Source organism: Ictalurus punctatus, chromosome 2 (genome assembly GCF_001660625.3).
Source record: "Ictalurus punctatus breed USDA103 chromosome 2, Coco_2.0, whole genome shotgun sequence".
NCBI lineage: Eukaryota > Metazoa > Chordata > Actinopteri > Siluriformes > Ictaluridae > Ictalurus > Ictalurus punctatus.
This window is the reverse complement of record NC_030417.2, coordinates 23,079,647-23,106,185: the sequence shown is the minus strand read 5'-3', so window position 1 is coordinate 23,106,185 and position 26,539 is coordinate 23,079,647. Positions and strand designations below refer to the sequence as shown.

At 38.9% G+C, this 26,539-nt stretch overlaps 3 protein-coding genes across 5 annotated transcripts in view; all 3 read left to right on the top strand.

The window, feature by feature from the left end:
• ern1 (endoplasmic reticulum to nucleus signaling 1) overlaps positions 1-3,474 on the top strand; it is a 33,460-nt gene extending 29,986 nt beyond the window's left edge. Inside the window, exons 21-22 of the mRNA XM_017491506.3 lie at positions 215-282; positions 1,833-3,474. Of these exons, the coding sequence (XP_017346995.2) occupies positions 215-282; positions 1,833-2,228 (464 nt within the window). The 3' untranslated portion in view covers positions 2,229-3,474. The remainder of the gene's footprint in view (positions 1-214; positions 283-1,832) is intronic.
• Positions 3,475-5,577: 2,103 nt separating this feature from the next.
• Positions 5,578-14,978, top strand: samd9l (sterile alpha motif domain containing 9 like). 2 transcript variants are annotated; one of them, XM_053674062.1, is made up of 3 exons: positions 5,578-6,001; positions 9,403-9,453; positions 9,545-14,978. In XM_053674062.1, exons 2-3 carry the CDS (start codon positions 9,450-9,452, stop codon positions 14,140-14,142), a joined length of 4,602 nt encoding a protein of 1,533 aa, XP_053530037.1. In that variant the 5' UTR covers positions 5,578-6,001; positions 9,403-9,449; the 3' UTR covers positions 14,143-14,978. The 2 variants fall into 2 exon arrangements, with proteins under 2 accessions (XP_053530037.1, XP_017346953.1); XM_017491464.3 differs by having other exon boundaries at positions 5,580-6,001; positions 9,542-14,978.
• A 2,035-nt stretch (positions 14,979-17,013) lies between these two features.
• Positions 17,014-26,539, top strand: part of mafga (v-maf avian musculoaponeurotic fibrosarcoma oncogene homolog Ga) — a 22,672-nt gene continuing 13,146 nt past the window's right edge. For both annotated transcript variants that reach the window (XM_053674071.1, XM_053674070.1), the window contains exon 1: positions 17,014-18,685. In XM_053674071.1, the coding sequence (XP_053530046.1) occupies positions 18,609-18,685 (77 nt within the window). In that variant the 5' untranslated portion in view covers positions 17,014-18,608. The remainder of the gene's footprint in view (positions 18,686-26,539) is intronic.

Sequence of the window (26,539 nt, the reverse complement as noted above, 5' to 3'; positions counted from 1 at the left end):
GTGGGTTTGAGCTTAGGCATTTCTAGTTATGCATGGTACTTCCTACCCCTGTGCATTGCTTTAGTCTTGATAAATGAAATGATATTACATGAATTAATTGTAAATATGTATCTGTCCACAATAAGTCTTTAGTAGACTCGTCTTTGCTGGTATTTGCAGAATCTTTCCTGTGAAAATATTTTATCGTAAACTTATCGTAGCATTCCTTTTACAGATCTCCGCAAATTTCGCTCCTACAAAGGCGGCTCTGTTCGAGATCTTCTGCGTGCCATGAGAAACAAGGCGAGTCTGCTTTTACATACCTACTGGGGACCTGCATTTCCACTGTTCGTGTGTACAAGCAAAAAACAAGCAGAATAATTGTTTTCCTTTAGTTTATTGCTTTTTATCACTCCTGTGTAAATACATTATTTGTCATTTTTAATTTCAGAGTAAAGGAATCTTTGAAAAATTCGTTCATGGCTAACAGCACACAATTGAGAATGCAATTGTGTTTATTTGCATAACATTATTTATTTCCTGTAACTGTAACTTTTATCAAGGTAGCTTTTATCACCACTTAACAGTGCCTTGTGAAATTATTCACCCCTCTTGGCATTTTTCATATTTTGTTGCCTTACAACCTGGAATTAAAATGAATTTTTGGGGGGTTTGTATCATTTGATTTACACAAAATGCCTACCACTTTGAAGATGCAAAATATTTTTTATTGTGAAACAAACAAGAAATAAGGAAAAAAAAAACAGAAAACTTGAATGTGCATAACTATTCACCTCCTCCAAAGTCAATACTTTGTATAGCCACCTTTTGCAGCAATTACAGCTGCAAGTCTCTTGGGGTACGTCTCTATAAGCTTGGCACATCTAGCCACTGGGATTTTTACCCTTTCTTCAAGGCAAAACTGCTCCTTCAAGTTGGATGGGTTCTGCTGATGTACAGCAGTCTTTAAGTCATATCACAGATTCTCAATTAGATTGAGGTCTGGGCTTTGACTAGGACATTCCAAGACATTTAAATGTTTCCCCTTAAACCACTTGAGTGTTGCTTTAGCAACCATTGTCCTGCTGGAATGTGAACCTCCGTTTCAAACAAGTTTCCTTCAAGAATTTCCCTGTATTTAGTACCATCCATCATTCCTTCAATTCTGACCAGTTTCCCAGTCACTGCCGATGGGGAAAACATCCCCATGTCATAATGCTGCCACCACCATGCTTCACTGTGGGGTTGGTGTTCTCATGGTGATGAGGTGTTGAGTTTGTGCCAGGCATAGCATTTTTCCGTGATGGCCAAAAAGCTCAATTTTAGTCTCATCTGACCAAAGTACCTTCTTCCATATGTTTGGGGAGTCTCCCACGTGCCTTTTGGTGAACAGCAAATGTGTTTGCTTATTTTTTTTTTCTTTAAGCAATGGCTTTTTTTCTCTCCACTCTTCCATAAAGCCCAGCTATGTGGAGTGTACGGCTTTTTAATTTTTTTTTTCTTCCTTTTTCCATTTCATTTCACCAATTTGGACTATTTTGTGTCCATTACATGAAATCCAAATAAAAATCGATTTAAATTACAGATTGTAATGCAACAAAATGGGAAAAATGCCAAGGGGGTGAATACTTTTGCAATGCACTGTACATTAGGCCCTTGAGCAAGGCCCTCTCTGCTCCATGGGTGCCATATCACGGTTGACCCTGCTCTCTGACCCCAACCTCCTAACGTTGGGATATGCGAAGAAAAAAAAGAATTTCACTGTGCTGTAATGTATATGTGACCAATTAAGACTCATCATTAACACATTCCTCTTAAGCAAATTTTGCTCTTTTTTTTCTTTTCTTCAACAGAAGCACCATTACCGTGAGTTACCTGAGGAGGTTAGGGAGACACTGGGCTCTATTCCAGATGACTTTATCTCCTACTTCACGTCCCGCTTTCCCCAGCTGCTGCTTCACACACACATAGCCATGCGGTTGTGTGCCCACGAGCGCCCATTTCTGCCCTACTACCACAGCTCAGAGCTGCCTTCACGGACCATTAACACACAGCCTGAGCCCAAACCTCCAGAGCCAAGTCAAGACGTCCCATCTACAGCCACACATTCAGAACCCACAGAACTGCCATTAGACGCAAATTTTTCCCCACCGTCAGATTCTCCAATATTGCCTGTACACACTGAACATGTGCAGCAGGAGCAAAATGCCTTCTCCATGCCATCCAGACAAGAAGACACTGCGCTGTAGAAGAATGGGGTCGGTGGTTTTTCTATTCTGAATGGACACATCTCTCTGAGTTGGTACAGTCCAGGCCTGCAGTGCCCGAGCTGTGTTACTTACGTGAGGTGCCATCCCATCTCAAAGTGCCTTACCCATTTAAGAGAAAATGGCTCTTTTCAGAGCTGCCTAGTTCCTGGTGAAGCTAGGCTAGACTGGATTTGATCCTGGTATTTGGACCATGGTATTATAATAAGAAGCTGAAGATTTTTTTTTATTATTATTATAACAACTCTTTTGTAAAGGCTGAAACTGTGATGCTTGCACATGCATGAGGTGAGGACTATTTGTATTGATCTCTTAAAGTTGCCAAGAGTTATTCTACTGTGTAATGTCAGTGATTAGTCAGTCAGAGACCTTCCTTATATATATATATATATATATATATATATATATATATATATATATATATATATATATATATATATATATATATATATATATATAATATTATATTATATTATATAATATAATATAATAAAATTTATATTTTTTTACATATCTTGATTGGTGATAATCGGTCAGTGTGGCCAGTGTGCCTTTTTAAACCCACTGTTCTGTGTCTTGGCTGTGTGAAGTCAGGGGAAGATAACCGATCCTGCCTGTTGCTATGCTGCTGCTGACCTCAGTTGTATCCAAAGGGAACTGGAATATTCATATTATGATATGTATTTCCGTTTTTATCATCATAGCTTATCAGCTGTCGTGGCAAATTATGTTGTACAGTTTATATGTTGACACATTACATAACTGTAATACATACATAAATCAAATGTTCTTTTTCATTTTATCTATGGCCGTTAAAACATTTTAGACAGAAATTTTTATATGTGACTTTTACAAAAACGGTTATCAGGTCTAAAGAATATAGATCAAGTAGTCAAATTAGTTCTCATTCTCTCCCCTGCCATTGAATGTATGCATACTTGGGCCACTTTCAAGCACAGATTAAGTGAATGCAGGTCCAAAATTAATTGTAGACCATATTCTCCCGGTTTTAATGCATTAAATGGGAACAATAGCCACACATTTAACTTTATATGTACAAATTTGTTTGTGAATGTCCATGGGGTATATTAATTTATTTAATTTTTATTTTTATTTTACACAAGTTGAAAGAATTCCAAGAACATGATTAAATCTTTTTTATTATTATTATTGTTAAAAGCTGCTATTGTACAATGCTAAACTCCTAAATAAAGCATTTTCAACCTAATGTCTGAAACTGAACCAGTGCAAGTCTGGCTATACATTCTCGGGGAAAAGAACGTACAGCCTCCTTCAATTTTCTGTTTTTATTTATCAGGGCCAAAATAACAACTGTGTGGTCCTCACCAACTTGTATAAACCAACAAATAACCTCAGGTGATGACAGAAAAAAATCACAACAGATTTCAATATGCAGTCATTTTTCCATAAATGTAAACCAACGTTTAGAAACCAGGTTATCTAAACATCTAATGCCTGCCACCTGCTGCAAATAAAATTGTACAAGACATGCATCAAGCAGTGTTTTGCTGGCTCACTATCACTGAAGGCTACAAACTTCAGAGATATTTGGTTACAAATTCATATAAAGCAAGCTTATTGCCAGAGCATACAATGCTCAACCTTCTTATCTAAAGTGATTGCTAGCAGGAAGGCCGTTTCCGAAGACAACGCAAGGGGGGTGTCCATTGCAGGGCATAGTGGGAGAAGGTGGTGCCTCGCACCCTGTAGAATACCAGTAATAAGTCTATAGAACCCCAGAGAGATGACCTCTATGCTGCTGCGGTGTGTTGTCATACCTTCCACATGCACCCTCAAGGTAGACTGCAACTTGTTGTTGTTCAGCAAGCCCTGAAGAAAGGCCAAGATCCTATGATCTTGGAAGATAAACACCATTTGCAGAGCAATTTTCACTGAAGACCGTACACGGCCTATGTACCATGGGCCCTAACATTCAGATGCAGCAGTGGAATGCTGCATCAGTGGTTGCTGAATTACTTGTAGAGGTAGTAAAGCATCCTCAATATTTCAGTATGGTCAAACTTATTCCAGTTCTAGGGCCACTGCTTTTTCCAATATAGTACCTCTGGGTGAACTTATGCACACAAAAATGCACACAAAAGCAGGGAGAAGATGTGAAGCTCTTCACAGACAGTAATCCTACACGAGTTACACGTTACACCGCTTCTGCTCACTGGACCTGTCTGATCCTCCCTGATGCCCAACTTCTAATTGAGTTCTCATCACTTGAAAATCACTGTTGCTGATGATGACCTCACAAGGACAGTCTAAAGATCAATGAGTTTACTGACGATTGTACCATTTACAAACCTTTGGACTGCAATAGCCACAAACAGTTTTGCACTCAAGTCTCAATCAGTGAACAATTGATAGCTTCAAAAAAAAAAAAGAAACTTCATCTGAAAACTATAATGAATTTCCTGATTACGCAATTGCACTTTTTGACCATGTAGTACACAGTTATAGAAGGGAACTATTTATAATTGTACTATTCATTGTCACCAAGATGAGGAAGGGTCATCTTTTGAGTCTGGTTCCTCTTCCTTATATTATCTCAGGGAGTTTTACCTTGCCACTCTTCGCTCTGGCTTGCTCATTTATAAATTTTTAATTGACATATTTCCATAAAGCTGCTTTGTGACAGTGTCCATTATTAAAAGCGCTATACAAATAAAATTGAATTGAATTGAATGAATCCAAGCTCAGTATTGAACTTCAAATCCTGGAGTTGTGAGGTGGCAGTACTACCCTCTGCACCACCATGCCATCCAATACTGCTACTACTTTTAGTAAATTGCAGTACATTCAAACTGACATAATTTATGCTTGTTTAAAGGTTATTTATTTATTTATTTATCCACTCAGTTTGGTGACCAGTCATTTAGTCAATAACTAAATAATAACCAGCAATAATATATTAATATCTAATAATATATATCAAAGTTGACAGACCCCTATTATTTCCAGAACACCTGGAGCCTCAGACCCCATTCAGGTGGCTACAGCAACTAATCTACCTAGCAACTGATTAACTAATAAATAGCTCACAATATACCCTATTATTACCTACTGAAAACAATGTTTCTGGTATGTTCACCTGCCTGATTAAAACAACCATCCATACCATATACCGCTTATCCTACTGGGTTATGGGGAATCTGGAGCCTATCCCAGGGAGCATTGGGCAGAAGGTGGGGTACACCCTGGATGGGGTGCCAATCCATCACAGGGCACACACACATTCACACACCCATTCATACACTACGGACACTTTGGACACGCCAATCAGCCTACAATACATGTCTTTGGACTGGGGGAGGAAACCGGAGTACCCGGAGAAAACACACAGGGAGGAGGTGGGAATCAAACCCTCAACCCTGGAGGTGTGAGGAAGCAGGTTAGCTCAAGGCTTGTTACACTTCGCCAATAACTTTCACTTTCACGTAAATGAAAGTCTGCTTCTTGAGTTTCGAGTGCGCTTTGTAAAGGGCGGGACTTAAACGTGATACAGCTTGCTCCCTTCATCTTCGCCATTACAAGATTACATCAAACTACAGAAAACGCAGAAATCTGTTGATGAAGGTGGGATTGTGATGCGATGTAACTGTGAGACGGAATAACAAGTTTTCTCCCGTCGGACAGTTTCAGCTCCAAATGGACCGGAAGAGGGGTCGGAGTTTATGAAGAAAATGTACGTCGCCATTAAAAACAACCGCCGCAGTTTATTACCTGCAGTAAGTACGTTTTTCCCCGTTATCTGTAAAACTACTGCAAAGCTTTTGTGGAGAAAGTTAACTTGGCAGATCTCGCAGTTAGCTTTGTACCTTTAAAAAAAAAAAAAAAAAAACAAAAAAAAAAAAACACTTCCTTACGGAAAACCAAGCTATTCTTCACAAATGCGCATGTGGCCAATTTAGTGGAAAATATTAGAAATACATGTAAAATGATTTGACATGTGTAATAGTCTGTGAATTATAATTAGGTATATATATATAATATATATATATTTAAAAATCCTGTGCAGTGAGTGAAACAGACAGAGCGATTATGTAATTGGACGGATAGTGCATTGTCTGTTGTCTAGTTTCTCTGTTATAACTGCTAAGCGTATCATAATGAACAGAAAAGACCATTTTAGGATTTGTTTTGTCTTTCAATGGGCTACAATTAATGCTGTGATATCAGATGTGTTCAGTTTATATATATATATTTAGAGACACTAAAGGGAAGAAAGCCCTTTTTAAAGCTATTTAAATGATTAGTTATACAGTAGTACTATTCTTTTTGTTTGTTTGTTTGTTTCTTTGCTGATCTGGCGTTTTTTTACCCATAGAGGTCACTGTTGCTAGTGTGTGATGATTCTACACACACACACACACACACACACACACCCATTTACATTTTTTCCATTTAGCAGATGCTTTTATCTAAAGCGACTTACTAATGAGGAAATGAGAAAACACCAACATCATCATCAAGAACAAAAACAACAAAAATGTTTTCCACACAGTTTTGTGTGCGGTTTAGTCTTATAGCTGGCCTTTTCTTCCCTACTACCACCATTTGACAAACATTTCTTCAATAATACACGTTTGTTCAAAAACCTGAGTGTGAACATGTAACAGTCAAACTGTGTTTGCATTGTAACGTCCTGCCACTCTATGGAAAAAGTTGTTTTTATGTTGTTTTATGTTTGTCTACCCATAAAAGTACTAAAAAGTGATTCTCTTCCCTGTGGTGTTTTACATAATTTCTCTCTGTTCTCTAATATATCCATACAAATCAGATGAGAAGATAAGAAAGTGGGAAATTTTGTGCGCTATAATTTTAATAGTAAATTAAACATGTAAACGTTACTTACTATCCACCTTTTTCCTGAATGCAGACGTCTCAAATGGCTCACACCAGAAGCCTGTTTTACATTTCCAGTCTCCACTCAGATTAGCGTATGTTCCTAGCTGATAATGTGATGTTAAACTTGAAGCTAAGGCCCGAGGTTTGCTACATTGATATAATTAACTATGTCGTTTTCTCTGAAGGCGTTGATGGGGAGGAAATCTGAAATTACAAAAGCACAGAAGCATATAATTACCTGCACAGCAATAAAACAAACCAGGTTTTGTACAGGAAACAGGGCGACTATATTGTTTTGAAAGCAGATGCAGAGCCCAGTCAGAAAGTTAGCCAGGCTAAACACCCATCTTGGGTAATTAGCTTTCGCTGCTTGGTAACCGGTGAGGGTTCATATCCTAGATACAGACCCGGATCGGGGTTTGTCCGCAAAATGATAAGAGCACACGTACTTTCTTTGGGGGTGTATTAACTTCAATGCAACAAGCCATGCTCCTTTCCTCTGGTCAATCTTTGGCATAGAATGCAAGGCATGCAGCGCCGGACACTTTTTTGGTGCAACAAACAAGTATTTGTTTGTCTGTGCTTGAACACATAAAATGTACACCCGTTTTTATAAACTGAGCAAATGGCAAAACCATTTTCATCTCATGTTCCTGTTGCTGCATACTTGGCATGTTCAATGCACACAATCTATTCAATAATTTGGAAAATTGCATTAATGAATCTGATGTTGTGGAAGGCAATGGTGATGACAAATATAACATGCCCAGTGATGCAAGACTGATGTTTTATGCAGTTTTGCAGAATTAGGTTTATTTAGTGCTGCTGTATTTTTAGCTACCATCCATTTTCTGTTTAGATCATAGTTTGTCATGTTGTTTTCCTTCCAATTAACTGCTAGTCCTAGAGGTTCACATACTTTTGCAACTCAAAGGTATGTAATATTGGATCAATTTCCTCAATAAATAAACAACCAAGTATAATGTTTTTGTCTCATTTGTTTAATTGGGTTCTCTTTATCTAATTCAAGGACTTGTGAAAATCTGATGATGTTTTACATTATATTTATGCAGATATGCAGAAAATTCTATACAGAAAATTCACAAACTTTCAAGCACCACTGTAGTTGAATTAACGAAATTGCAATTGCATGATATTGTATCGCATTGTCTTTCTCAGTGACGTTTGGTGATAAATTAGACAAACACATCATACATGTTGGCCCAAAGCAGAAAATCTGCTGTAATTTAGAAAAATTGCAAACTCCTCTGAATTTTGTGGCGTTCGCATGATGTTGCATTAATTTCTGCAATCACAAAATCCTGGCAGGACTGTAATTGAATGACTGGTCTTATTTGTCCTAATTTATTGATTTGTGTTGGCTTGCTTTCTTTTTTCATATTTTCTATTTATTTAATTAATGCCATTGATATGAAATGACTGGGTTTCACAAAATGTTCATTACATTTGTGCACATAATTATAGTACAACATTTACAGCATGTGGCAGACCCCCTTATCCAGAGTTACTGTTCATTCATCCAGTTCAGGGTTAAGGGCCTTGCTCAACAGCCCAGTAGTGGCAGGTTGGCATTGTTGGGACTTGAACTCATAACCTTCCACTCAGAAGGACAACATCTTAACCACTGAGCTACCACCACTCTTAATACAAGGTTTTTAACATGATTGTAGGGTTTTGTTATGTGCCTGCTGAGTGCTGGACATGTAAACGAATAGCAATTTAAACTGTATATAAAAGCGAGCAATAATCCATGCAAATTATTTGATTTGAAGCAGTTCAGTTGAGGTTTACATTAGTTACACACCTAGGAGTATACAAAAGGTTTTCTGAAATTACAACATTTTAATTAATACCAAATTACCAAATGTAAATACTCCTATGATCAATTTACAAATAAATCCATTCGTAACCAGCTTGATAAATGAGGCCCATTGTTCTACAAGTAAGAGCAACAAGAAAAAATATGAAAAAGTAATGAAAAACAAATCTCTTAGTTTTGCTGACATGTATATTTAATAACAACCCAAAACTCAAAAACTCCAGTTCACTTAAACTAATGAACAATACGATGAAATGAATTGTTCATAATACAAGCATCTAGCTGATAGACTGATCATTAATCAGGATTAAGCATGGATATAGTCTACTACTGTGTCACACCAAAATTTTAAAAGATACCTATTTAATATAACCAATTATACTGTATATTTTTTGTATAATATATTATGTAACTGTATATTATCTATATATTATATTTTAGGTGCCTTGAGGTGAATCTTGGAGCACACTGACTGTGCAGAAGAGATAATGGGCAAGTATTAAGATTTCAGAATAAGCATTTCTTTGGAAAAAGATTTTGGTCAGACCTTGTTGTGATTTGATTTATTATTTCCCTACAGAAGACCTTTACAGCACTCCAGTTGAAAAATGGACAGAGTCCATGGTAAGCAACTGGTTAACCTCAATAGGAGTGAAAGAAAATTACATTAAAAAACTTAATGAAGAGGAAGTAGATGGCCAAATACTCCTTGAACTCACAGAGGAATTTCTGAAAAAAGAGACTGGAATGAAATCTGGCCCAGCACTTCTGATAATTAAGAAAAGAAATGAGTTAGTTAATACTTTACAAAAGGCTCAAAAGCAGAAGAATAATACACCTGAAAGGACTGCTGAAAACGATGATCAAGGAGCAACATCCACCAAGACTATCTCAATAACAAGCACTCCACAAAAAGGAGAGAAAGAGGATTCTTTGATTGTTCCAACAACAAAAAGGGATTCAAAGCCACGACCTTTTGGTAAAACAGGTATTGACTATACATATGTGAAGCACAATGTTCTTCACCCTGAAACAGGTATCATTGATCTTATAACACCATGTCATGAGTACAAGGCATTTACTACTGCTGCTACTTTAGACCGCCAAAGACTTCAAGCAAAGCTGGCAAAGGAAGTTTTAAAATTTGCCATGGGATGCATAAACATTAGATCAAATGGCACAATACACTTTGGTATAATGGACAGTCGGGAAAATTCTGGCTATGTGCATGGTGAAATCATTGGCATTCCCATTAAGGAAAAGGACATGTATGTTGATGCGCTGGACCACATCGAAAGGAGTTTCTCAACCTCTGACAGTGAGCTTGTAAGGCAGTGTATTCGACCACCTGAGTTCATTCTGGTAGTTGACCCAAATAGCACAGATCGACACTATGTAGTTGAAGTTGACATTGTACCTTCCGTGAGCATCGTGCGGAATAGGGTTTTTTCTGTCCGCTTGCCCAACTTCAAAGAGAAGTCCAATAAAGTTGAATATGAAAAAGGAACAATTTATCGCAGAGTTGGCTCCAAAACAGAACCAGTTGTTGAAACAAATGAATTTTACCAAGTAGTCCATGTCAGAGATGCTCAAAGAGAAGAAGCAGAGCAAGCACACTGTTTCACAAGCCCAGGCCTTTGCCAAGACCTTGGAAGAAAACTCATCATGCTTGTAACAAGTGGGAAGAAACTAATGGAAAAGGAGAAATGGTACATACTTGTCACAAACAAGTTTCCAAAGGAAGATCTAAACCACATTGGTTTCTTACTAAACATGAAAATATTCTGTGTTTTTGACTTTGACCCAGATTCCATGGTGTCTGGGTTATGTCATGAATATGTTAAGCACCACGCAGTGAACCTTCATTTCATGCAAAACTACAAAATTCCAAGTGGCATGAGCATCAGAGAATTTGAGAGCCACCTCCATTTGTTTGAACAAATAAGTTGGATATTTTGTAATGGACGAAGTGATTTCAAAGGTAATGAGATTCCTTGTGATGAAAATACTTGGTCTAAAACAAGGAGGACATTCCTCAAGGATTGTGTTTCAGTGATCTGCAAGGATATCTTACCCAAAGGAACATTTCTTGTGATCTTCCTTCTCACCTCTCCTGTTGAGACACCTCTTCTGAACACATTTTATGAGTTTTTCACTGACATGGAGGGTCATGAAGACATCATATGCATCTCAGAATCAGTGGAGAACTTTCAAAAATGGGAGGCATTTGCTCTTGGATCCTGTGACAATGAAACTGTAAACTTTTCAAGTGTCATAGGGATGAAAATGAGCCACATCAATGCAACTCTCCAGAGAGTCCAGACAAACACCACCCGTGCAACCAAGCACTTAGCTGTTTATGTCAAAGGGGAATGCTGTCTTGATACATGTGAGGAGGAAAGGATGTGTTCCTTGGAGATTTTAGGTGTCAACCAGTGTGACGACACCAGTCCCGAGTTTATTGACTCAGAGAAAGAAGAAATTGAGAGACAGTTTTTCCTTGGAGGAAAAGTGACATGGATGAACTTTTGGCTCGCAGAGAAAAAGTTTGTTGGGGAGATGATTCGAAGAGATGCTTACCATGAAGTGACCAGTCGTCTGCGGGACATTCTAAAATGGAGTTTGGATCAGATGCCCATTGATAACATCAATATATACCATCATCCGGGCAGTGGTGGAAGTACAGTAGCAAGGCAGGTTCTTTGGAACCAAAGAAAGGAGCTAAGGTGTGCAGTGGTGAAATCATCTTACTCTGCTGGCACAGTTGCAGAACATGCTGTTAAACTTCGGGAGTATGAGGAAAAGGATCCACAGAAATGCTTACCTGTACTCTTACTTGTTGAGGATTGTGACAAAGAGTATTTGGAAGACTTGAAGAATGAATTAGAAGTAGCTGTCTACACCAAGAAAATTGCACAGGGAATACCATGCTTCATTCTTCTCAGCTGTAGACGATCCTACACTCCAGAGAAACTGTGTAAGGGGTCACCCCTACTAAATGTCTCAGTGACTCACAAACTTTCAGTAGAAGAGAAAAGACAATTTGCAGGTAAACGGCGAAAACTCGAGCGACAGTTCCAGCCAGAGTTCATCCTGACATTCATTTTGATGAGTGAGGAATTTGAACATCAGATCATTGCCGAATATGTAAAGCAATTTGTAAGGCATTTACTACAAGACATTGATCATGCATCTGTCGTTACTCAACTCACTCGCTATGTAGCTCTGCTCAACACCTATGTTCAGAACTCTTTCATTTCTCAGTCACATTGTGAAGCCCTTCTTCCTTTATCCATCCACGTGGAGAGATTTCGACAACATGCATTTGAGGGTTGTCTGAGTGAGCAGGCTAAACTGGTCTTTATACACTTGAGAGATGAAAGGACCCACATTAAATCAATCAGAATCATTCATCCACTTGTTGCAAAGGAAATTCTCCATCAGCTTTTGACAGTTGACAGACAACAACAAAGTGACCTTGCACTTGATCTTCTCCACAATGATGTACTCTTTGAACACAGATTTGGGAAAGAAGATTACATGAAGTTCCTTCGTGCATTGTTCATGAGACGCTACAGGATTAGCAAAGGTGATGAATCGGACAGCTTTTTCTCTCCCCTCATTGAACATGTAAGAGAAAATGAAAAGCCAGAAAAAGCAATTGAGCTTCTCAATGAAGCATACAAAAGATTCAACAAGGATGCATTATTTGCTCAGCAACTAGCTCGTCTCAGTTATAGACATGAGAGGTTTGAAGATGCAGTACGTTGGGCAGACATTGCAGCACAAAAAATGCCTAACAACTCCTACATTCTTGACACCAAAGGCCAGGTGTACAGAAGATGGTTCACAACGAAATGCAAAGCCATGGAAAAGACTCGCAAAACAGCAGAGAACACAGCAGATGCAATTGAAACAGCACTTAAAGCCATTGAATGCTTCCAAGAATGTGAGAAGGCAGCAGTTGCAGATACTGAATCAATGAACAATTCAGGATTCTTTGCAGTTGTAGAAGTGGGATGCAGCTTGTTGAAGTTAATTTCTTCACTTCAAGTGTTTTCAAACAAGTATGATGGTCGTTCTGAATGTCTGAAATATCTTCTCACAGACCACATACCCCAAGAGGTTGAAAAACCATGGGAACACTTTCACTGCAAAATAAAACAACTTCAGGCCACAATGCGGGGAGCATTGGAGTGGGTATCAGAAGATTTGAGTTATTTCCAGACAGACTTAAATACAGATGAGGAAGAAACCTCTGTAAGCTGTGAGATGACAGTAACTCACCCAAAGCATTGGTTGGTAACCAAGTCTTCTGTTTATGGCAAGTTTTTCAGCGAGGCTTCCCTCAGCACAGTGCCTAGTCAATTTCAATCTAATCCAGCTAATATGACTCCTTTCATTAAACGCATGATTATTTACAGGCTTGGTGGGGGAAACATCACAACAGTCTTTTCCATCCTTGACCAGAAAGAAAAGGACAAGGTCAAAATTTTGGAGGACATAATTTCACTATATCCAAAGAATCCCATGTGTGCCAAAATGCATCAAATAGATCTGGTCAACTACATAGCATCACATTTTGCTTTAAGTGCAGTCTCAGCCAGGTCACCTAAACTGGCTGCCCTAAGTGATCTGCAAAAACTCAGCCACCTTTTCCCTCATGACAAATCAAGATGCCTGTCAAGTGCTCTGTTTTTATGCGTCTTGTTGTTTTGGCCAGAGGAGCATGACACTGATCGTGAAAAGGAAGACAAATATGAAATCGTTTTGTCTACCCTCAGATTCCTCCAGCAAACATACTGGACCAAAATGAAGGATATCCCTCACAGAAGGAGGAGGATTTACACCCACTTCTTCCTGGGAAATGGAGTTGGATATGATAAATTTGTCCACAAGAGTAAGATTGAAAGTCTCACAAAACTTCCAACAGTTTCAGAAAAGCGTATGAAATGGTTCAGAGGGGAATTGTGGAAAACCCCAGAAATTGCTGGAGTGCTCAAACGTGTGACTGGCTGGACTGAGGATGGAACTGTGTACCTTGAGGGCCCGAAGATGAAAAAGTTCCCGGTTCATCCTCTTTATGTACACTCAGTGCCCCATGGCAATGAGAATGTCACCTTCTATCTAGGCTTTACATTCAGAGGTCCTGTAGCATACAACGTCACAGAAAGAAAGTAGTGAAATTCTAACCCAACGAGAGGCTACGGTTCGCTGAAAAACGGAAAGAAATTAACAAACTCATTACAGAAATATCCTTATATTCAGTGAATTAGAATGTTTTAGCAAACAAAATGACATCCATGCAAACTGAACTCTTAATAATGGCCATGGAATTTTGGTAATATTTTAATATCAGTATCTAGTCAAGAATGTTTTACTTCAATTCCATGATGCATGGAAAACAAAGAGCCTTTTAGTGTTCTTTAAAATGAGATGTGGAAATGAGTCATACGTTTTGATGAAGATTCTGCATTTTAGCGTTGTGAGAGAGCCATGATTGGGCCCTTGAACAAAGAACTTAACCATCAACTATTCAGCAACAGATTTGAAAAGATTGCTAGGATTAAAGTGTCTGTCAGTGTACATGTATGATAATGTGTGCTTCTTCTGTCTGTTGATACAGTTGTGTTGTTCTTTACTTGTAGCCTTGCTGACAGTGTTGGTCATTAATGCTTTACCCCATATTAAGATATAAGCTTATCATGACTGCAATACTCTTCCTTCTTAAAATGTTTACTTTTTATGAGCATTCTGCAAAATGGATTGTTTGATATTGGTGACCATATATATCAATGATGTTCAACAAATATTTTTTTTAAGGATGTTTCCTGGACTTCTGTCTTGAGACATGATGGGTAACCCTCAGAAATGCAGCATTTATACTGGAAACATAGGATTATCTTTTGTATAGCCTAATTAAAATATAGATTTTGTATTAAGGAGTAGATAACGTAGTTTTATTGCAGAATAGTTACGTATTTGATGTACTGTAATAAAGTACAATTTAAAATTTGCATTGTGTTAGTTTATTTTTAGTGTTGAATGTCCTTCCGAAACAGGATGTAGTCAAATATTAAGCTTATGCAAAAGAATATAAAGGAAATCTGATTTATGTACTCTTCATTTTTATATTATATTATATTCATTTTTATATTAAGCCTTTTTAGCATAATTTTATAAAATGTGTGTGTTTCTTTTTTGTGCAGCTAATGGTGACATTCATTTATTTTCTTATTTTACATATGAAAAAAAAAAATAAAAATCATTTTACTAAAAAGAATGAATGGTTGAATGTAGGTCTATTTGCTAAGGTCTAAAAAGCATGTTTGTTTGTTTTTTGACTAATGATCAAAAGAATACACATTTAATTTCAAGGTTCAATAGGTATAAGAGATATCCAAAACTAAATTTATGTAAGTATGTGAAAACTCAACCACACAAAACAGACTTTTGCACAAGTGAATGTAGTCAAACTTACCAGATCATTAAATAAATCAAACTTCAATAACGGGGCTTGAAAAACATCTCCAAATTCATCAACCTATTTTAATATTGTAGTAACACTGCAGACTAAAATTTACTAAATATTAAAAATGTTGGCCTAAGTAACTTTGTATAATTCATTTCTTACTGCATTGGCAACATTAACATGGTTCAGAAAATCTTCAGTATTTTCCAAATTAATAACCAGTATTTTCTAAAAACAAACAATAAATTAAATAATAAATAAATAAATACAAATTAAATTAAATTAAATTAAAAATCAGTATAAACAGATTAAGTAAAAAGCACAGTTAAAAAATTCCCACTGAAATCAGCATAATACATGATTTTAAAAAACCTTCCCATCAATATCAAAAATTAAATGGATATAGTACACAGTAAAAATCTCTCTGCACACTAAGTTTTAGGCCTAAGTATCTTTCTCTATTTCCCAGTTTACGTTATCCCTATGCTTCATGCATTGATTCATGCATCCATTATAATAATTCACTTTTACTCTCTCCACTTATTGTATTTTAAGTCTGTCCCAATTAACCAAAACTGCACTGTACTAAATTACCAAACCATGTCCATGGAAAATCAATCATGGAATATCTGGAAAATAAAATATTAAATATGTTTATAAAATAAATATGTATATAAAATGTATAAAGTTCAAAAGGCACCAAGACATTAGCATCAGATCCTTTAAGTCCTGTGAGCTGCAAAGTGGGGCCTCCATGGATCAGACTTGTTTGTCCAGCATGTCCCACAGATGCTCGATTGGATTGAGGTCTGGGGAATTTGGAGGCCAAGTCAACATCTTGAACTATTTGTCATGTTCCTCAAAGCATTACTGAACAATTTTTGCAGTGTGACAGGGAGCATTATCCTGCTGAAAGAGGCCACTGCCATTAGGGAACACTGCTGCCATGAAGGGGTGTACTTGGTCTGCAACAATGTTTAGGTAGGTGGTACGTGCCAAATTAACAAGGTTTCCGAGCAGAACATAGCCCAGAGCATCACACTGCCTCTGCCAGCTTGCCTTCTTCCCATAGTGCATCCTGGTGCCATCTCTTCCCCAGGTGATTCAGCCATCCACATTATGTAAAAGAAAACATGATTAATCAGACCAGCCCAACTTCTTCCATTGCTCCATGGTCCAGTTCTGATGCTTGTGTACCCACTGTAGGTGCTTTTGGCGGTGGATAGGGGTCAGCATGGGCACGCTGACTGGTCTGCTGCTACGCAGCCCCATCCACAGCAAACTACGATGTTCTGACACCTTTCTATCATAGCCAGCATTACCTTCTTCAGGAATGTTTGCTGCAGAAGCTCTTCTGTGGGATTGGACCAGATGGGCTAGCCTTGGATGCTCATGACCCTACCGCCTGTTCACTGGTAGTCCTTCCTTGGACCACTTTTTGTAGGTACTAAGCACTGCATACCAGGAACATCCCACAAGACCTGACGTTTTGGAGATGCTCTGACCCAGTTGACCAGCCATCACAATTTGGCCCTTGTCAAAGTTGCCCAGATCCTTATGCTTGCCCATTTTCTCTCATTTTACTCATTGATTACTTTCTGCCTAATATGGGATATATTAGGCAGAAAGTAATCAATGAGTAAAATGAGAGGTGCCACTGTAATGACAGGTGCCACTGTAATGAGATAATCAGTGTTATTAACTTCACCTGTCAGTGGTTTTAATATGATTTGAACTAATTGTATGCTATTTTGTTACAGTAGCACATTCTATGTGTGCGTTATAAATATATAAAATATAAAAATAACCAAGACAATATTATAACATTATGAAAAAAAACCCACATTTTTCCTAAGCGAAGATTTTTGAGGTCAAATTTATGTTTAATGATAACCACAACCCCTTATATATGAATTAAGTCATATTATTTTTATCAAGCAATTCCACTGCAAGGGGTGAACACAAGTTTTACCTTTCACTTACCAGGTCAACTTCATACTTCAAACTGCCCCAATTTAGGCTACTTTATGTCCCAGTATGCACCTGAGTTCATCCTATTCATATAGGTTCATTTAAAACAAATAAATACAGATGTGTTGTTGTATTACACTCAATAGGAACACCTGTACACATGCTCATTCATGCAGTTATGCAATCAGACAATGATTTAGCAGCAACTCAGTGCATCAAATCATGAAGCTCACGCGCTGCTGCCACACGATTGGCTGATTGGATAATTGGATGAATGAACAGGTGCACAGCTGTTCCTATTAAAATGGCCGGTGAATGTATTTCGATGCTGTGAATACCATGATTTTTCACATTCAAGTTTTAAGTCTCGACCGAACAACAAGGCACTTCAGAAAAGCATGCTGATTCACATTTGCTTAGCCTAACAGAAATTCCACTCTCTAGTATGAACGCAACACTGCACGGCTTCCGTATTTCCACCACGCAATGACAGCATGAACTGACTGATGTGAACGGTCTGGTGTCCGTTTGCTCTACTATTCACTCCTTTAAATTAGCCGGGTGCGTATAGTCTTTCATGAATGAACCCACGTGACCAAACATCATATGACGTCTGGCGTCGAAACAAGAGAAAGGGAAAGCAGCAAGAGGGACAACAACGGGTCTCCATAAAAAAAAAAAACAAAAGAAAGAAAGAAAGAAAGAAGAAGAAAAAAAGACAAGACAACACATCATATGCACGCGCTTGGCATCCCGAGCGGACCCGGTGTCTCCCATTTCTCCCCAGAGCCGGGAGTCAGACTACTGGAGCATCTTCTCTCACGCGGGTGAGTCAAACCAAGTCGCACATCGAAAGAAGAAGCAGAAGAAGACGCGGCGCATTGTTAACTGCTGAGTGTGCACGCGCGCTGCCGTCTATACCCAGCTGCCGCGCGCGCGTTCCACCTGCTTCACTAAATGTAGCTGATTCATCCCTAAACGAAGCGCTTCCGTTTGGAAGCGACAGGATTTACGGAGCTGGGTACTGTAGCAGTTGCAGGAGGTTGCGGGGGATTCCCTTTATCCATTCGTTCAGCGCGAGCGGGCGGGAGGCGGCGAAGTGCATCTGCTCTGGAATCGAAATCACGAGCGTGTGTAGTGACAGCTAGGGGGCTCGTGGTCGAGAGAAATGTGTAACCGGATCGGCGCGTTAGTTTGCTAGCTCATGCACACGCGCAGCACACGAGCGCTGCTGTTTCATCAAATCCAATCGACGCTCCTGTTTATAAAGAGCGCCATCAGGTAGGCTGCCTCTTGCTTTATTCGGGGTAAAAATACAGAAAGCTGAGCTTGACCGGTAGCTGCTGTAATCAGGTGTTTGTCAGATAATGGTGTGTGTGTGTGTCTGTGTGTCTGTGTGGGGTGGGTGGGGGGGAAAGGACACGGGTAGTTGTGTCAGATATTGCCATGGCGTTTTCCGTTCTTCCCGATGTGATCAGCTGAAGGTTAATCAGCGATTTACACTCCGATCGGTTTCCATTGTTTCAGAGGCTGCGAGCTTCTCCTTCTTTTTTTGTTTTTGTTCCGTTTGCTGATTCATCATAACGATCAGGAATTAACGAGGGGGATCGATGTCTATCAGCTGTCTCAAAGCCTGCGATTCGACCGTTATCGATCAGCTCAGTGTATATGGTGAATATTTGGTGCGACCTGGTGCTTTATTTTCCCTCGATTTGTACAAGCGGCTGATTGTGTGTGGTCACGCGCTACTGGCTTCGTTTTATAAACAAATGGAGAAGACCTGTTAGAATGCATTTGGATTTTTAGTTACTATGCGTCCTTCCTTTTCCTAAACGATTACGTTCATGCCACATTCACATGCTTCCTGTTGTAAATCAAAAGTGACAGGGTACTGAAGGTTACTATAACGATGGGCATCATGTCCCTTTTTTGTCCACTGAGTCTGTGTTTACTCTTAGGAATATGATAATCATAAAACATTTAAGAGCAGCAGCCTCTCTCTCTCTCTCTCTCTCTCTCTCTCTCTCTCTCTCTCTCTCTCTCTCTCTCTCTCTCTCTCTCTTTCTCTCTCTCTGGTGACCACAGACTCTCAGTAGCTGCATTAACTCCCATCACTTTGCATCCCTCTCAATTAAGATGAATATAATCTATTTTGAGCTTGTGGCCGCACTTAAAAGCTCAGGAACACACACATTAAGCTTTACTCTACACATTTTGACCCTGACAGGAAATAAGGGAATTGTTTGTAACCCATGGTGCCATCATAGCATTGTGGTCTAAATAATGGTGCCTTTCACAGTCCAGTGATGAATAACAAGATCATTCAAACTGAGCACCAAAATCAAGATGCACGGAAGTCATAAAATGGCCCTTTCATCTCAGATCAGCTGCATACTCGTATTATGCTTGCATTTTTAAGGACACCCTTTTGTGTCAGAAGGCCTGGGCCATGTTCCGTAATTTCTCTTTCTCCTGCCACAGAAGGTAACAAGAACAGATGAGGGCCTTCGACGTGCAGCAGGGGGTGGTGTGGCTAGAAAACGAAGTGTGTGTGTGTGTGTGTGTGTGTGGACTTGGATTTGAGGGAGGTGGGGGGTAGGGGGTTTGAATAGATGTTGGGCATTGGCTGAGAGATTTATGGTCCATCGGATCCAAGTGGCTGCCTTTTGACCAATCCTATTGCATCATGTGTGTATAGGCCTATATGTTGTTCCAGTTTCTTGATGCTCATTGGATAAGGTGTGCTCAGGCAGATAGATAAGGGGTGGGGGGATGTGCGGGGGGGAGTTGATGAAACCAGGAGAAAGAGTTGAGCTCACAGAGAATATATCTTGGATGGCTGTTGCAGCATGTTTATAAGTTACTAGACCACAGAGAGTCCTTGAGATATTGTGTTTGTTTAGAGGGGGTGGGGCATGTCCTCAAAAGCAATCTGCATAGAGAATTGGGAGAGCCTAGAGCTAAAGCCATGAAGAGGAAGAAAAAAAAAAGTGAAAGAAAAAGAATTTTAAGGGGGTGTTGGGAGGGAGATGTTGATGATGAAACTCACTGCAAGTGTGGACTTTCAGTGCTTCGCCCTGTGGAGTCGTATGTGCTTTAGCTGCAGATGCTGGATTTGCAAGGATGCTTCACTTGTGTTCATTTTCCTTCTGTTCTCTTTAACAATTTTGCAGCATTTGTGAAGTGATTTGCTTATAATTTATATAATGTTATAGGTTCAGTTTAAAAAAAAAATTTAAAAAAATCATGAAACCGTTTCTTAACATTTTGGAACCTTTCAAGTCCCAAGCTGTTAGTGTCATTTATTATTAATAAATTACTTACTACTGAAGGAAGTGATTAATGGCTTTTAGAACAATTTTAAGAACCATTTTCTTACCACATGTGTATGTGATTGATATATTATTTCTGTGTGTTTGAAGGTTATTTGCCTAAGACTCTTTATAATTAGGCTATAATTAATAACGGCATAAGACGTATATTATTTTAACAGTTTTACATTTTCCCATTCTTCATAATTAAGAAACATATACATTGACAAGCCAGCATTTATCCTAAATCTTGCTGTTTGGAGGACAGTTTTTCCAAGCTCTCCCACTTTTAATCTGATTAAATGCTATTAAATTGTATCTTACAGATACTCTTTAAGATACAAGATATCTTAGAGACAATTTGTGAAAACAGCTATGCCTATGACTGTTGTTCTACTAATCTCAGAAGGTTTGGCATTTTCTGCACATAAAATATAGCACTAAAGCCGATCAAGAATAAAATAGTGGAGTAGCTGAGCTTCCCAAAGTAATATGTGATCGCAGTTTATTGTGGCTAACCAAATGTACTTTTCTCCTCAAAGTAGAGCTGTGGTACATGTAGACCATTTTGCCAGCGTGTGGGTTGAAAGCAGAGATTTCTTTGCCAGGTCTGTTTGCTCTCAATCCGTTGCTTGAGGCAGAATATTAAAAAAAGGTGTTGTAAAAGCCTCATATCTCACTGCACTTGAGAATCTGGAGGTTATCACAATGCACTAGGTTACGTTGGCTAGTTCAGCATTTTATTACCAGCAAGACTCTTGCACCTTTACTTTAAAACAGCAGCTAGATATTAAAGGAGTGACTCCCACTAATTTCAGGCATATATGCAGAAGGTTCAAGTCTTCATTTGGTCTCTAAAAGGAAAGGGTCTCTTTCTTATGTGGAGGGCACTAGCTACTACGAATTTTTTTTTAACTGATCTTTTATAACTATATCAAATGTTTGATGTTGGACCCAAAGGTCATTATTGAATAAGGCATGTGTGCCAATTTTCACAGGAAAAAGAAATGTCTTCTCAAACAAAGCCCCTCCTTGAAAGTCTGTGCCTCAAACAACTAATCCCCTTCACCCACACAGCTTGTGTGTGAATGCTGTACCTGTGGAACCTGTTATGTCTAAAAACTCTCATTTGCAAATAAACAATACTGGTGGTACCCTGACATTTACACTCCCGTCAGTTTCACCTGTAATGAATGAGGGAGATACAAATTTTATTTGATTCCCCGATAATGGGCCATCATTGCTCCCTTTTTCTACCATGCGAAACGATTGTATAATTTCCTCCCTCTCTTTCTATCACTCTTATTTCACGCTCTGAATACCTGCTACTTGATGGCTTCCCTGCCTTTCTAGCACTTAGTGTTTACTTCGAAACATAAATTGATGCCAGCCTTCCTCCCTTACCCCGGCAGGCATCAGCAGAGCCTGATTTTTAATTCGCAGTTAAATGGCGCTCAACACACGCAGCTTGTTTGATAATTGACTTCAGTCTACTGAAGGGGGAGATGATTAGATTCGAATGTCATTGCTGGTGTGTGTATGTGAGTTGTTGTTTTTTTTTTTTGTTCCTTCAGCATCTGATGGATGTACAGAAAGGGGAGGGCTGGATTTCACATTAATATCAGGTACGGATCATGCATGAAATTAAATACAGAAAGTTGCCTAAGCGATTGCTGATGGTCCGTCTTAATTAGCAAGCTGAGTTTTCTTGGAGTTCTGAAATTATTCATGTAGAACTGGTTTCTGAAGCTTAGCAGCTGACAAGGTTGCAACAGAGGAAAAAAAAAAGTTAGGCTATGTTGATTTCAGGATGATTGCTGCTGATTAGTCTCATATTTTTACTGCCTCTGAATGCAGTTCAAATCATTTTACTTGTTTGAGCACCAAAAGATCAGCATGATAATTTAGCATGGTCTTTATTACTTCTTTGAAAGCTTTATTAAACAACTTTTATAATGTGACAACACTGGGGCACACAGGAGTCCCCCAGACGTCATCCAAGGTGTTCATAGCAATATGTTCTGATATCAATATTTATCTAGTTTACATAATTGGACACAAGGATAACAAGAGAATATGTGCCTATAAGGATTTTCATTCATCCAGGTGATTTTGAAATGTCAAGTAGTGACTATAAGATTTATATGTAAGATAGTACAGGTCCAGGGTCGTGTGTTTTTAAAGGACACTTGGAGGCACAATTATTAACTCCTGACAAAGGTCCAAGGCTACAGCAGTCCTGATAGCTTAGTATTGATGACATACACTCACTGTCCACTTTAATAGGAACACGTGTTTATTTATGCAGTTATCCACTCAGCCAATCATGTGGCAGCAGCACAGTGCATAAAATCATGCAGATACTAGTCAAGAGCTTCAGATAATGTTCAAATCAAACATCACAATGGGGGAATATGTGATCTCTGTGACTTTAACTGTGGCATCATTCTTGGTAACAGATGGGCTGGTATGAGTATTTCATAAACTGCTGATCTCCTGGGAATTTCACACACAACAGTCTCATGAGTTTTCACAGAATTGTGCAAAAAACATCCTGTGAGCAGAGGGTCTGCAGGCTGAAGCACCTTGTTGATGAGAGAGATCAGAGGAGGATGACCAAACTGGTCTGAGCTGTCACTAAAATAATATCTCTTTACAACTGTGGTGAGCAGAAAAGCATCTTAGAATGTACAATACATCAAACCCTGAGGTGGATGAGCTATAACAGTAGAAGACCATATTGGGTTCCACTCCTGTCAACCAAGAACAGGAATCTGAGGCTATTATGAGCACAGACCCCCAGAAACTGGACAGTCGAAGCTTGGAAAAAGACCAGGTGATTTTTTTTTTTTTTTACGCTTCAACTGTCCAGTTTGGCTGAGTCTGTGCTCAGATTCCTTATTGTGGTTGACAGGACTGGAACCCAATGTGGTCTTCTGCATCCTGCACTTTCTGCAAAAGTAATGTTTTGTACATGCTGAAATGCTTTTCTGCTCACCGCGGTTGTAAAAAGTGATTACATTAATTACTATACCCTTCCTGGCAGCTCGAACCAATCTGGCCATTTTCCTGATGTTTCCAACCACAGAACTGTCGCTCATTCAGTGTTTTTGGTTTTCACCCAATTCTGTGCAAACTCTAGAGACTCTGATGTGTGTGAAAATCCCAGGAGATCAGCAGTTTTTTAAATACTCAAAGCAGACCAACTGATACCAACAACCATGCCGTGATTAAAGTCACAGATCACCCTTTTTCTTCGTTCTGATGTTCGAAGTGTACCTCAACTGAAGCTCTTGACCTGCATCTGCATGGCTTTATGCATTGTGCTGCTGCCAGATGATTGGCTGATTAGAAAACTGCATGAATGAGCAAGTGTACATGTGTTCCTAATAAAGTGGCCAGCGAATGTATATTTACAGTTTCATGATTATTTGTATAGCTTTAGACCTCGACAGTCCTAAATTGTCTCTGAGATTTACAAGAAAGTGAAAGAGTCTGAAAGTAGGAAAATGATGGCTCTGGTTATGTTAGTTGAACTTCATAGCTCTTTAATTGGTGCCTTGGTTGTGGTCCTTGCTGAGATCAGGGTTTTTCATCCCACTCCTCTTTCTGAGCACCTCCAAATGTGTCGAGGGTGCATTTTTCACAAGGCTGCTTCTAACTGTCTCTCTCTCTCTCTCTCTCTCTCTCTCTCTCTCTCTCTCCCTCTACACTCAACAACCTCACTCAGCGCTTTGTATTTTCCTGTGGGTGTGATGTCTCTCCTCTGCAAGTAATCAGCCCTGATTTGTCAGCGTTCTTCCTGGTGATTCATAAAAATTCAGCTTGCGCCTGCAAAAGACAATGTCTTCACCTCCCCAGACCCCTCAGCACTGGTCCCTTGAGCCCCTGCACCCTTAACTGAGCAGCCACAAATGAGAGAAAAACATTTAAGAGAGGAAATGCATTAGTTCTTCTCTGGGGTAAGAGAAAGCAGTTCGCCCCACCAACTTCTACTGAATGGATAATAGCTCTTTTCTTGTCATTGCATTGAAATAAAAGACCATTTAAGGGGCTGTTTATAGGGATGTACCAATCCATTGCTGAGTATGGGTATTGGATTTCATGCATTGAACACAGGATGGAAATTCTGACACCATGTTGTGATTGTATTGAAAACAGAAAAATCTGAATTGGTGTATTTGTAATAGTCTTTTTATATACTAAACCTTGACCAAAATACACTCACCAGCCACTTTATAAGGAAAACCTGTACAACTGCTCATTCATGCACTTATCAAGTCAGCCAATCATGTGGCAGCAACACAATGCATAAACTCGTACAGGTGCAGGGCAAGGGCTTCATGTTCACATCAAACTTGAGATTGAGGAAAATGTTATCTCAGTGATTGTGCATGAGTTTTGGTACTGCAGAAGGGCTGGATTGAGTCTTTCAGAATGGTGATCTCCTGGGATTTTCATGCATAAAAGTTTACACAGAATAGTGTGGGGGAAAAACATTGAGTGACAGTTCTGTGGGTGGTAGCACCTTGTTGATGAGAGAGGTCAGAGGAGAATGGCCAGACTGATTCCACCTGACAGAAAGGCTATAGTAACTCTAAGTAACCACTCTTTACAGCCATGGTGAGCAGAAAAGCATCTCAGAACACATTAAACATTTGAACGTTGAGGTGGGTGGGCTACAACAAAAGAATAACACATCGTGTTAAACTCCTGCCCGCCAAGAACAAGAATCTGAGTCTACAGTAGGTGCAGGCTCACCAAAATGGAACAGGTGAAAATTGAAAAGAAAATTGGTCTTTTCCCAATCTTCAACTGTCCAGTTTCAGTGATCAGGAGTACCTATATACCTAAGGGCTCAGCAAGTGGTTATCATTACACACTCAAAAGGAATTTTCACATGTAACAATGCTAACAATGTTTGTTGGTTGGTTTAAAATTGCAGAAATAAGTTCTCTTTCAAAGAAGGAATCCATCCAGGAGAAAAAAAACTGCCCTTGAACTTATTTGCTTTTTTGCATCGAATGAATATATTTACTATTGGAGAACTGCTATTGAGGTGGGTATTTATCAGTTCTAATAGCAGAGAAGCATGCTAAACATAGAGCTCTTTGAACAATAAATATGAAGATTCCTTTCTCAGATTCATTTCAAATGAGGAGAAATTACCTGCTGGAATTGATAAGGACAAGGTGCTGCAACAATGTCTTAATAATCTGACTCTCTGACAGCTTTTGTTGCCACATTCTTTAAAATATCAGAAGTGTGATGGTGGCACACTTTAATGTAAGTGTTGTCCAGTGTTCAATGCAAGATCTGTGCTGAGTCATGCAAGTATGGGCCTTGATATGTATACTCAACATTGGATCAGTACATCCCTTAAAAAGAATATTAAGGTGGGTTTTACCAATAAGGATTAATCTTAAATCTAGATTAAATCAAGGTTTATCTAATCTAATTTAATCTAATTCTGTTGCACCAAACTTTAAACCTTGTTTAAAATAAGAAGGTTTACATTTAAACCATCACTTTAATCCTGGATTTAATTTCACAATAAACCTTGATTAATCTTGTTGCTCCATCACTTTAAACTCAGATTTAAATTTCAGTTAGGGATTACATTTAAACTTGCCATTGAGGAGGTTTATATTGTCCATATGGCAGCACTTGTTTGGTGGCATGGAGAAAATGAAAGAGTTCCTTGTAAAAAAAATAAGGGACCATCTCAACCCTGTTGTGTTTTATGATGGTGCTGAATTTTAAAACAGGTAACCATTCAGCAAGGAAACTGTGATTTAGATTAAAAAAAACAACAACAAAAAAA